This window comes from Dendropsophus ebraccatus, chromosome 7 (genome assembly GCF_027789765.1).
Source record: "Dendropsophus ebraccatus isolate aDenEbr1 chromosome 7, aDenEbr1.pat, whole genome shotgun sequence".
Lineage (NCBI taxonomy): Eukaryota > Metazoa > Chordata > Amphibia > Anura > Hylidae > Dendropsophus > Dendropsophus ebraccatus.
In genome coordinates, this window is record NC_091460.1 from 24,090,043 (window position 1) to 24,101,989 (window position 11,947).

General features: G+C 46.1%; 1 protein-coding gene across 1 annotated transcript in view; it reads left to right on the top strand.

Annotated features, from left to right (window-relative positions):
- Positions 1–353: 353 nt before the first annotated feature.
- LOC138796505 (vomeronasal type-2 receptor 26-like) overlaps positions 354–11,947 on the top strand; it is a 28,106-nt gene continuing 16,512 nt past the window's right edge. The window contains exons 1-4 of the mRNA XM_069976111.1: positions 354–398; positions 1,414–1,490; positions 9,020–9,311; positions 9,769–10,557. Of these exons, the coding sequence (XP_069832212.1) occupies positions 354–398; positions 1,414–1,490; positions 9,020–9,311; positions 9,769–10,557 (1,203 nt within the window). The remainder of the gene's footprint in view (positions 399–1,413; positions 1,491–9,019; positions 9,312–9,768; positions 10,558–11,947) is intronic.

Here is an 11,947-nt window from a genome sequence, read left to right on the forward strand (position 1 = left end):
TCCCTCTCCTTCTGCCAAGCCTTCCTCCAGAGACCCAGGCTGTGACAGTGGCAAGATCTCTTCCGCCTCGCCTCGAGTTGCATAAGCATCAGCTCCAGTACATGAAGCATGGGTATGATGGGGCTCAGTCCTGTGTCTTGCCCACTGAATAGAAAGCTGGCCTCCTCAAAGGGTCGTAGCAAGCGGCAGGTGTAACGCATGAGCTGCCAGCTGCCGAGCTCCAGGTTACACAGGGGAGTCGCCGTGTCCGCCTGCATCAAGAGGAAATCAGTTAAAGCCTTCCTCTGCTCATAGAGCCGGTCAAGCATGTGGAGGATGGATTTCCACCCCGTGGCTACATTGCAAATGAGACGATGGTTGGGAACACCATTCCTCCGCTGCAGGTCGAGGAGGATGTTGTGAGAGCGACTTGAATAGCTGAAATGGTTACACAGCTTTCGAGCCATTGACAGCACAGTCTGTAAATGAGATGAAGACTTTAGAAAGTGTGTAACTATTAGGTTTAAAACATGTGCCATACACGGGGCGTGCCTCATACCTCCTTGATGCAGCGCGGAGAGAATGTTGCTCCCATTGTCATTCACCACCGTCCCAACTTTAAGATGGCGTGGAGTCAGCCACGAGAGGATTTCTGTCTCGAGCAGGTGGTGCAGCTCTTCCCCTGTGCGTCTCCTTTCACCCAGGCAGGCTAGATGCAGCACAGAGTGACACCTCCGTGCTACACTAAAGTGGTACAAGGGAGGAACACTGGCGGTTAAGGAGGTTTTGGACCTACTGGAGGAGGTGGAGGAGGACTTTGACACAGGAACCCTGCTGTGACAATGGAATGGTGTCATCGCCCTTTCCTGGCCAAGTTGCTGGGGGTCCGCCGGCCATATTACATTTACCCACTGAGCAGTAATGGGCCTTCAGCTTTACTGCTGTGGGATTGCTGGATGCATCATGGGACTCCATGATGGGACTCCATGATGCCAGGCTGCCTGCTGCTAGCAACACAGGGGCCACCAGCCGAAGAAGGGAGTGAAGCCACACTCACTTCCACAGAAGAGGTCTGACTCCAGACTCCTGACTACTGCTGCTTCCTGCTGCTGTTGACCACGGCTCTTCCTGGGCCTGCTGTGACCCACTATCACCCCGTTTCTCCCAGATGGAAAGGTGATGGCGCTTCATATGGGCAGCCATGGCGCTGGTGCCAGGATGGCAACTCTTGCCTCTTTTAATGCACCTGTCGCACAGGCGACAGATGACCACATAGGTATCCTCCAGGCAAAAAAACTGCCACAGGCTGCGAGGATGGGCAGTCGCTGCCGATACTAGGACCTGCAGTGGAGGAGGGTTCCCCAGTGGTCATCTGCTTGTCCCGGCTCCACTTCCGACTTGTTAGTTGACTACTGCTGTCTGTCTGCTTTTTAGTTTTGGTGGGCCTGCTGGCAGACGGATTCCCGGTTGACGAATCCGTCAAATAAGCCAAATCCTGCCATGGATCCCATGTAATATCCGATTTAGCAACATCCTGTTCCAGAATGATGCTATCATCCTCATCAGGCTCCTGCCCAGCCCTCTCTCATCTACTGCCTACTGCTCCCCCGCCAGGCCTAACAGGGGCCTGCGCTGATATCGCCTCCGACACAGCTATGCCATGCACTTGATTGTCCCCTATCTCTTCCCCCTCTTGCTCATCATCATCAAAGAGCAGTTTGCTGCTCGTAGACGCCAACAGTTCCCTTCCAGGCGGCGGGTCAAAAGTTAGAGGGATGTTGCTAAGGATGCCAGATGGAGGACGTGGGGGAATTGCTGCATGCCCCTGCCAAGTCAGGGTCGTGTCCAAGGTACCCACAGATACCTGGCTGGCTGTCTTACCACTCATCCTTGTGGACGTCGAAGTGTGAGCCAGCCACTCCAGGACTGTGGAATTAGACGTGTGAACACGACCCTGGTGTGTCAAAGGAAGCTCAGGCCTGCCACTGGACACTCTTACTGCTCTAATTCGGATTTCTACACTTGGTAGATGAGAACAGTATTTTCTGTGATATGTAGGACTTGTGTATATATATATATATATATATATATATGACTTGTAATATATAGGACAAGTATGGAAATTGTCTATATCTATCTATCTATCTATCTATCTATCTATCTATCTATCTATCTATATATATATATATATATATAAATATATACATAGATAGATAGCACTTTTTTTAAGACTTTTGTGCTATACACCTGCACCAGGTATTTTTGTCTCTTAGAATAAGACGGATGTGATATACACACTATCAGAAGGGTCCAAGTATAGACATTATCTTTATATATATATATACAGTATAGCACTTTTTTTAAAGACTTTTGTGCTATACACCCGCACCAGGTATTTTTGTCTCTCAGAATAAGACGGATGTGATGTACATACTATCAGAAGGGTCTAAGTATAGACATTATCTTTATATATATAGCACTTTTTTTAATGATTTTTGAGCTATACACCTGCACCAGGTATTTTTGTCTCTCAGAATAAGATGGATGTGACATACACACTATCAGAAGGGTCCAAGTATAGACATTATCTTTAGATAGATAGATAGATAGATAGATAGATAGCACTTTTTTAAAGACTTTTGTGCTATACACCTGCACCAGGTATTTTTTTCTCTCAGGATAAGACGGATGTGATATACATAATATCAGAAGTATAGGACTTGTATATCTGTACAGCATGTTTTTGTTCCGTACACCCTTTGCTGTCCTATGCCTAATCTATCTATCTTTCGCCCTCTCTATATTTCTCTCTCAATCACTGGATGTTTCTCCTATCCGTTTTCCTAATCTTTCCTTTCCTACAATATCTTCTCAGTAGTTTGTAGTACACAACAGCAGCAGCAGCAGTAGCTTTTTGTCAATGATGAGCTCTGTGCACTGCTAACAGTATGCTTCCTCTCTCTCTCTCTTTCTCAGAACACTACCTCATGCGGTCATGTGACCGCTCCTTTTAAAGCAATACCGACGTCACACAGGGGGTGGGCTAGTGCAAGATCCCTGCTGATTGGATGTGTTCCGGGCATCATGGGAAAGTGCTTTTCCTGCCCCGAACACTTCCTGCTTTCTAGAATGGCGGCTGCCATTTTAGAAAGCAAGAGAAAAAAAACGGAGCGGATTTCTAAAAATCTGAATCCGATCGGACTCGGATTTTTGGAAAAATCCGAACCGGATCCCATACTGGCCGAACCGGTTCGCTCATCTCTAGTGATGATAGAGGTGAGAGGAGATGATGATGGGGGTGTGAGGAGGAGATGATGGGGGTGAGAGGAGATGATGGGGGTGAGAGGAGGTGATGATGGGGGTGAGAGGAGGAGATGATGGGGATGAGAGGAGATGATGGGGGTGAGAGGAGATGATGGGGGTTAGAGGAGATGATGGGGATGAGAGGAGATGATGAGGGTGAGAGGAGATGATGAGAGTGTGAGAAGGAGATGATGGGGATGAGAGATGATGAGGGTGAGAGGAGGAGATGATGGAGGTGAGAGGAGATGAGGGGGGTGAGAGGAGATTATCGGGGTGAGAGGAGATGATCGGGCAGAGAGGAGATGATGGGGCAGAGAGGAGATGATGGGGCAGAGAGGAGATAATGAGGGTGAGAGAAGGAGATGATGGGGGGTAAGAGGAGGAGATGATGGGGGATGAGAGGTGGAGATGATGGGGGGGTGAGAGGAGATGATGGGGGTGAGAGGAGGTGGAGGAGGGTGAGAGGAGATTACAGGGGTAAGAGGAGGAGGTGATGGGGGTGAAAGGAGGAGATGATGGGGGAAGAGAGGAGGAGGAGGAGGAAAAGGGAGGAGGAGGAGCAGGAGATCAGCCGGCGACCACGGGAGGCGCTGGCAGTGACACCCCGTACCCTACTTGGCTTTTGCGATAGTCCCCCGACTTCCCTTCCCTCCCGGACCCCACTCTGAAGATAGTGGCAGCCCGCCCTCCCCCCGGCTCAGCATCGGGCGATGGGTCCCGAGATGGAAAGTGCAGGTGCTATGCACCCTCGGCGTCAGGGGCGCAATTGCCGCAAAGCACCCGCGCCCTTCTTCCCGGCACCCAATAGAAGCTGAGCCAGGGGGAGGGCGTTCTGCCGCTATCCTCAGAGTGCGGTAAGGGAAGGGAAGTCGGGGCACAATCGCAAAAGCCTAGTAGGGCCCGGGGTGTCAAATCCAGTTTACCCTTTATTGATCTGGCCATGCCCGCTCCTTTATGTTGGGAAAACCACGTATGACATAAGGACTAGATTGGGGCAGCACAGATATACCATTAGAAAGGGTAAACTGGATTTGCCAGTCCCCAAACATTTTATGGAGGTTGGACACACTGAGCGCGACTTGAAATTTATGATCCTAGATCAGGTTGCACCATTGAGCAGAGGAGGAGATCGGCTTACCATTTTAAAAAAGAAGGAATTCGAATGGATTCATCGTCTAAACACTTTGAGATCACATGGAGTCAATGTAGACTTTAAAATAATACCAAGATTTTGTGTTTAATTCAGATATACGTATCTGGTATGACCATTTTTCATCTCTCTGGAGTGTCACGTCCTCGCCCTCTGTAACACAGGTCCACGACACACGTGTACATTATTATATTTATCTTCTTTGTTTCTGTGTCAATGACTTACAAGTGCTTACCTTTGCCGTTCTCTTTTTGTTCATAGATCCAAGCTTTCTGTGGGAATAAGTGATCGCCTGACTTTTGCGAAGGAACATATGGTGACCATCCAATTTCTTCTATTTGATCAGGAATTGTCTGATGCAACATACATCATGAATAGAGATCTGCACCGTGTTTTTATTTATTCTTTGTTTGTGTTTTTGTCGTACATCTTATTCCATCTTATTTTCTGCTAGCATCCACCCAGTAGATCACATGGGCCCCCATGGACACAGGCAGGTTTCGTCGCTGTTCACACACGATGCAGCTTCCCAGCGGCATTGATGCGTGCCGGCGGTGATTCCCTTCAGGGATGATTATGGGACCTTCGGTCTCTAGTCCCTGGACCGTGCTAATGGGTTGGCCCTACATTTTGATTCTGGGTTCATGTATATTCTTAAACGATTTGCAGTTACTAACAAGTAAGTCTGCTATGTTGTCAGATCTCTATGCATATGCTCTTTACTAGGGGGGTCTCCTTGACGAACCTGAGACTCTCCAGTGCTCCACGGGAGTTGACTCGTGCATGCGCAGCCCGAACGTAGACACACTAGGTTGCGTTCCAAGCGGGCGTGCGTTCCATTGCCATAGCAGTCGCTCATATGGATGGTCTTAACCATATAGCTCCGGCGCATATGGTGAGCGATCACTTTTGATTCCTTTATGTTACCTTGATTTTTATAGATTGACATTGCTCTTTGTAATATTATCACATGATAAACGTATAGTGTATTTTTTCTTGGGTTTATCCCCCTTACCACATGACTTGTGATCACATGATTTGTTATTACATGGCATTGTATATGGTGGATTTGGTGGTTTCCTAACAGGAGCTGCCACTTGGCTGGGTCCTTCCAGGAGGGATATCTGGCTAGTCCTGTGTTTTGAGACTCTTCAATGAGGCTCCACGGACTCCTCTTTTGCATACTCATGTTTCCCAGGGGGCAATGCACCTAGGACTTCACTGCATTGAGCGCTTTCATTAGCAGCCGGCAGTGTTGTCATTTGGCTGTTCTCCCTGAGTTCAGCAATCTGTTTCTCTTATGGCTCTACTAGGCATTGCTCCCACCTAGCCAGAATCCTGCTCCACACTGATGAGGGGCAACACCCCGAAACAGCTGTCTGTGGATGGTTACCTAGCCTTGGTTTATCCCTTGTCATTACACTGACTTATAGGGCCACTTAATATGGTGGATTTGGTGGTTTCCTAACAGGAGCTGCCACTTGGCTGGGTCCTTCCAGGAGGGATATCTGGCTAGCCCTGTGTTATGAGGCTCCACGGACTCCTCTTTTGCATACTCATGTTTCCCAGGGGGCAATGCACCTAGGACTTCACTGCATTGAGCGCTTTCATTAGCAGCTGGCATTGTTGTCATTTGGCTGTTCTCCCTGAGTTCAGCAATCTGTTTCTCTTATGGCTCTACTAGGCATTGCTCCCACCTAGCCAGAATCCTGCTCCACACTGATGAGGGGCAACACCCCGAAACAGCTGTCTGTGGATGGTTACCTAGCCTTGGTTTATCCCTTGTCATTACACTGACTTATAGGGCCACTTAATATGGTGGATTTGGTGGTTTCCTAACAGGAGCTGCCACTTGGCTGGGTCCTTCCAGGAGGGATATCTGGCTAGTCCTGTGTTTTGAGACTCTTCAATGAGGCTCCACGGACTCCTCTTTTGCATACTCATGTTTCCCAGGGGGCAATGCACCTAGGACTTCACTGCATTGAGCGCTTTCATTAGCAGCCGGCAGTGTTGTCATTTGGCTGTTCTCCCTGAGTTCAGCAATCTGTTTCTCTTATGGCTCTACTAGGCATTGCTCCCACCTAGCCAGAATCCTGCTCCACACTGATGAGGGGCAACACCCCGAAACAGCTGTCTGTGGATGGTTACCTAGCCTTGGTTTATCCCTTGTCATTACACTGACTTATAGGGCCACTTAATATGGTGGATTTGGTGGTTTCCTAACAGGAGCTGCCACTTGGCTGGGTCCTTCCAGGAGGGATATCTGGCTAGTCCTGTGTTTTGAGACTCTTCAATGAGGCTCCACGGACTCCTCTTTTGCATACTCATGTTTCCCAGGGGGCAATGCACCTAGGACTTCACTGCATTGAGTGCTTTCATTAGCAGCCGGCAGTGTTGTCATTTGGCTGTTCTCCCTGAGTTCAGCAATCTGTTTCTCTTATGGCTCTACTAGGCATTGCTCCCACCTAGCCAGAATCCTGCTCCACACTGATTAGGGGCAACACCCCGAAACAGCTGTCTGTGGATGGTTACCTAGCCTTGGTTTATCCTTTGTTATTACACTGACTTATAGGGCCACTTAATATGGTGGATTTGGTGGTTTCCTAACAGGAGCTGCCACTTGGCTGGGTCCTTCCAGGAGGGATATCTGGCTAGTCCTGTGTTTTGAGACTCTTCAATGAGGCTCCACGGACTCCTCTTTTGCATACTCATGTTTCCCAGGGGGCAATGCACCTAGGACTTCACTGCATTGAGCGCTTTCATTAGCAGCCGGCAGTGTTGTCATTTGGCTGTTCTCCCTGAGTTCAGCAATCTGTTTCTCTTATGGCTCTACTAGGCATTGCTCCCACCTAGCCAGAATCCTGCTCCACACTGATGAGGGGCAACACCCCGAAACAGCTGTCTGTGAATGGTTACCTAGCCTTGGTTTATCCCTTGTCATTACACTGACTTATAGGGCCACTTAATATGGTGGATTTGGTGGTTTCCTAACAGGAGCTGCCACTTGGCTGGGTCCTTCCAGGAGGGATATCTGGCTAGCCCTGTGTTATGAGGCTCCACGGACTCCTCTTTTGCATACTCATGTTTCCCAGGGGGCAATGCACCTAGGACTCCACTGCATTGAGCGCTTTCATTAGCAGCTGGCAGTGTTGTCATTTGGCTGTTCTCCCTGAGTTCAGCAATCTGTTTCTCTTATGGCTATACTAGGCATTGCTCCCACCTAGCCAGAATCCTGCTCCACACTGATGAGGGGCAACACCCCGAAACAGCTGTCTGTGGATGGTTACCTAGCCTTGGTTTATCCCTTGTCATTACACTGACTTATAGGGCCACTTAATATGGTGGATTTGGTGGTTTCCTAACAGGAGCTGCCACTTGGCTGGGTCCTTCCAGGAGGGATATCTGGCTAGTCCTGTGTTTTGAGACTCTTCAATGAGGCTCCACGGACTCCTCTTTTGCATACTCATGTTTCCCAGGGGGCAATGCACCTAGGACTTCACTGCATTGAGCGCTTTCATTAGCAGCCGGCAGTGTTGTCATTTGGCTGTTCTCCCTGAGTTCAGCAATCTGTTTCTCTTATGGCTCTACTAGGCATTGCTCCCACCTAGCCAGAATCCTGCTCCACACTGATGAGGGGCAACACCCCGAAACAGCTGTCTGTGGATGGTTACCTAGCCTTGGTTTATCCCTTGTCATTACACTGACTTATAGGGCCACTTAATATGGTGGATTTGGTGGTTTCCTAACAGGAGCTGCCACTTGGCTGGGTCCTTCCAGGAGGGATATCTGGCTAGTCCTGTGTTTTGAGACTCTTCAATGAGGCTCCACGGACTCCTCTTTTGCATACTCATGTTTCCCAGGGGGCAATGCACCTAGGACTTCACTGCATTGAGCGCTTTCATTAGCAGCCGGCAGTGTTGTCATTTGGCTGTTCTCCCTGAGTTCAGCAATCTGTTTCTCTTATGGCTCTACTAGGCATTGCTCCCACCTAGCCAGAATCCTGCTCCACACTGATGAGGGGCAACACCCCGAAACAGCTGTCTGTGGATGGTTACCTAGCCTTGGTTTATCCCTTGTCATTACACTGACTTATAGGGCCACTTAATATGGTGGATTTGGTGGTTTCCTAACAGGAGCTGCCACTTGGCTGGGTCCTTCCAGGAGGGATATCTGGCTAGTCCTGTGTTTTGAGACTCTTCAATGAGGCTCCACGGACTCCTCTTTTGCATACTCATGGCATTGTATTTGTGTGAGGTCACTACCCTTGATCCAGCTGATTTAACAAATTATCACTTGAGTTGCATTTATATACCCCTGTGGGGCACGTGTGTCACTATGGCTTGAAAAAAGACCTCTGTTGTGATCAGAAACGTCGATGTGTTTGCTGTTGGGATGTGAATAAACTTTTTTCACCTTTTTGCCTTATCGGAGTGCTGCAGCCTTTCTATCTATCTATCTATCTATCTATCTATCTATCTATCTATCTCCTATCTATCTATCTATCTATCTATCTATCTATCTATCTGTAACTGACCTGCAAAATATATCTCAGTTCTAAACTATTGATTAATATCTCATTTTCTACAGCCCTGGCTTTAAAGAATACAGACATCTTTTGACATTTATTTTGGCTATAAATGATATTAACAATGATCCAACCATTTTACCTAATATCACTCTGGGATATCACATATATGACTCCTGTGGCAATGTTAATAAAGTTATAAAGGATGTCCTGCAGATAATGTCTGGACACACAGTAACAGCTCCAAACTATTCCTGTGTGGATCATGAAACGGTAGCTGGATTTATTGGAGACCTTATGTCTGTCACTACTCTACCAATGGCCCATTTATTGGGGATTTATGGATACACACAGGTAAATTCTAATGAGAAAGCTTAAAGAAAATCAGGGACAATCGATTTGTCACTGTGGGGTGGCGGCTATAGCAACAGGCAACCTCCCCCAGGTATAATATATATATATATATATATATATATATATATATATATATATATAGTACATATGGAGGAGGGGTATGATGGCAAAGTGGCCTGTGGCACCCCTTACTGCTGCCCCTCAAGATTAATTTATTTTCGTTAAATTAAAATATATTTGAAACTAATAAAATTTTATTAAAGCAATATATTTGGAAAAATAAAATGAAAAATCTCTGGAGTACCCCTGTGACCCCTTGACAGCCCAGGGTGTACCTGTGCATCCTGGGGCAGATATATATATATATATATATATATATATATATATATATATATATATATATATATATTATAATGTATAGTATAAAATTAATATATGTCCTGCCTTTTATTTTCAGGTTAGTTATGGGACAAGAGACTCTGCTCTCAGTGACAGAAGATTGTATCCACATTTTTTTAGAACGGTTCAGGACAGTGAGGCACAGTACGCGGCTTTAGTGAAGTTGTTGTTGTACTTTAAGTGGAACATGGTTTGTATTTTTGCTACAAATGATGATATCGGAGAACGAGAACTTCGACTTCTAAGTACAGAACTCACAAAGTCTGGGATTTGTATTGAACTAAAATTACTTCTTACACAGAAAGTCATAGATGAGTTCACCATGAAGAATTTAAAAGCTGAAGTTGTGATACTTTGCGGGACAAGTAGTGGACTGGTTAAAGATATTCTTCTTACATCAGCCCTAAGTATCAGCAACAAAACTTTCATTTTTTTGTCCTCTTGGTCACATGATTCTATATTTTATGGAGCGATCATTAATTGTAGCCTTATGTTTAGCCCTTTAAGACACAGTATAATAGGATTACAGGAAGAGGTCCTAAACCGTCATCCATCCACACACCCACATGACCCAATTCTAGAAGATCTGTGGATTACCTCATTGTATTGTTTTTCAAGAAATGTTTTAAAGAATTCTCTTTTACAAAATACTATTTCTGTTCCCCTTCGTAACTGCAGCGGTGAGGAACGCTTTACAAATCAGACCCATTATTATGTGGATGGAATCCCATACAAAGTGCACGTTGCTGTACGAATGATGGCCCAAGCCTTGGATTATACATATAACGCCTTACAAAGGAGGAAAATACACAAAAAAGAAAATGAGATTGAGACATACAGAAAAAAGGTGAGAAAACATTGTAAGGCTTAGTTCACAAAATGTGAATTTTCTATCAATCACGGCTTTTGTTGACGATTTGCAACAACGGCCGTGATTAATAGAAAATTTATGTTGCACTGCAGCCAATGGAATCCTGGCCAGAGTGTATACACATAGGGGATTTATCAAACAAGGTGTAAAGTGAAACTGGCTCAGTTGCCCCTAGCAACCAATCGAATTCCACCTTTCATTTTGCAGTCTGTGAGAAATGAAAAGTGGAATCTGATTGGTTGTTAGGGGCAAATGAGCCAGTTTGATAAATCTTCCCCATAGGATACAATCCGGCCAGGATCCTTAGCGGCTGCAGGAAAAACTGACATATCAGTTTTGTGCGGCCGTTATTTATTGAATAGTTGTCACACAGAAGTGTCAGTTCACACAATGGAAAGTGTGGCTCCGACCACACTTTCCATTGTATGCTATGGGAAATTGGGATGCCAGCACACACAGATGTGCCCGCATCCCAATACAGCATAAAAGAAGTTCATCCGCCCGGTACTGCAGATCTTCACTGATACCGGCCATTCTGTCACATGGCCGGGTCACAGAACGGCCAGTGTCTTACAGCGTGTGAACCTGGCCTGAAGTTGATTTGTCAGCAGGATTTGATTTGTGGCCATGGCCTTGTAAGTCTCTTAACAATTGAACCCTGCATTGCTTAGATCTCACACTTTTATTTGATATAGAGAATAACTTTAAGGAGGACCTATTGTCAATCCAAAGAAAATAAGATGTTGCTATCAGTATGCAGTAACCCTAAGAAGCCAGGTGGTGTTAACTGGAAAAGATGCTAGCGTACACTTAAGCATTTGTCACAGTAGCCAAGAATGGTATGTGCCCACCGCTGAATGTACCCCAAAAAAACACCCGCCCTTTAATAGAACAGTCTTTAGTGCAGATGTAGGTGCAAATAAATCACCCAGTCTCAAGTAAACTTAAACAGGTTTAAAACTTTACTGAATTCTCACGTAATTTCAAGTGGAGCCCATGCCGCGGATTCTGATTGAAGTTCTTCTTGTCTTATTTATTGAATAGGATGCCTTTTGCACTCTCCACGGAAAGAATTGACATGTAAAATGTTTAGTCAGAGACCAGAAGACGTACAAGGCATCCTGTTGAATGAAAATGACAGGCAAAACTTTAAGCGGAGTCCGTGGCATGGGCTCCGCTTGAAATTTCTTGAGAACTACTCAGTGTGCCACTGCTTTTTTTCAGTACAACTTTAGCTTGGTATCATTGTAGGATGAAAGTCTTGCACTCTCCTTTTTTTCTCCATTTGGTGTCAGTATAGCCTATGTACTGAACTGCGCAGCTGAAGGAAAAGTATTCAGGGGTTAACTACACGATTGTTGTTTGT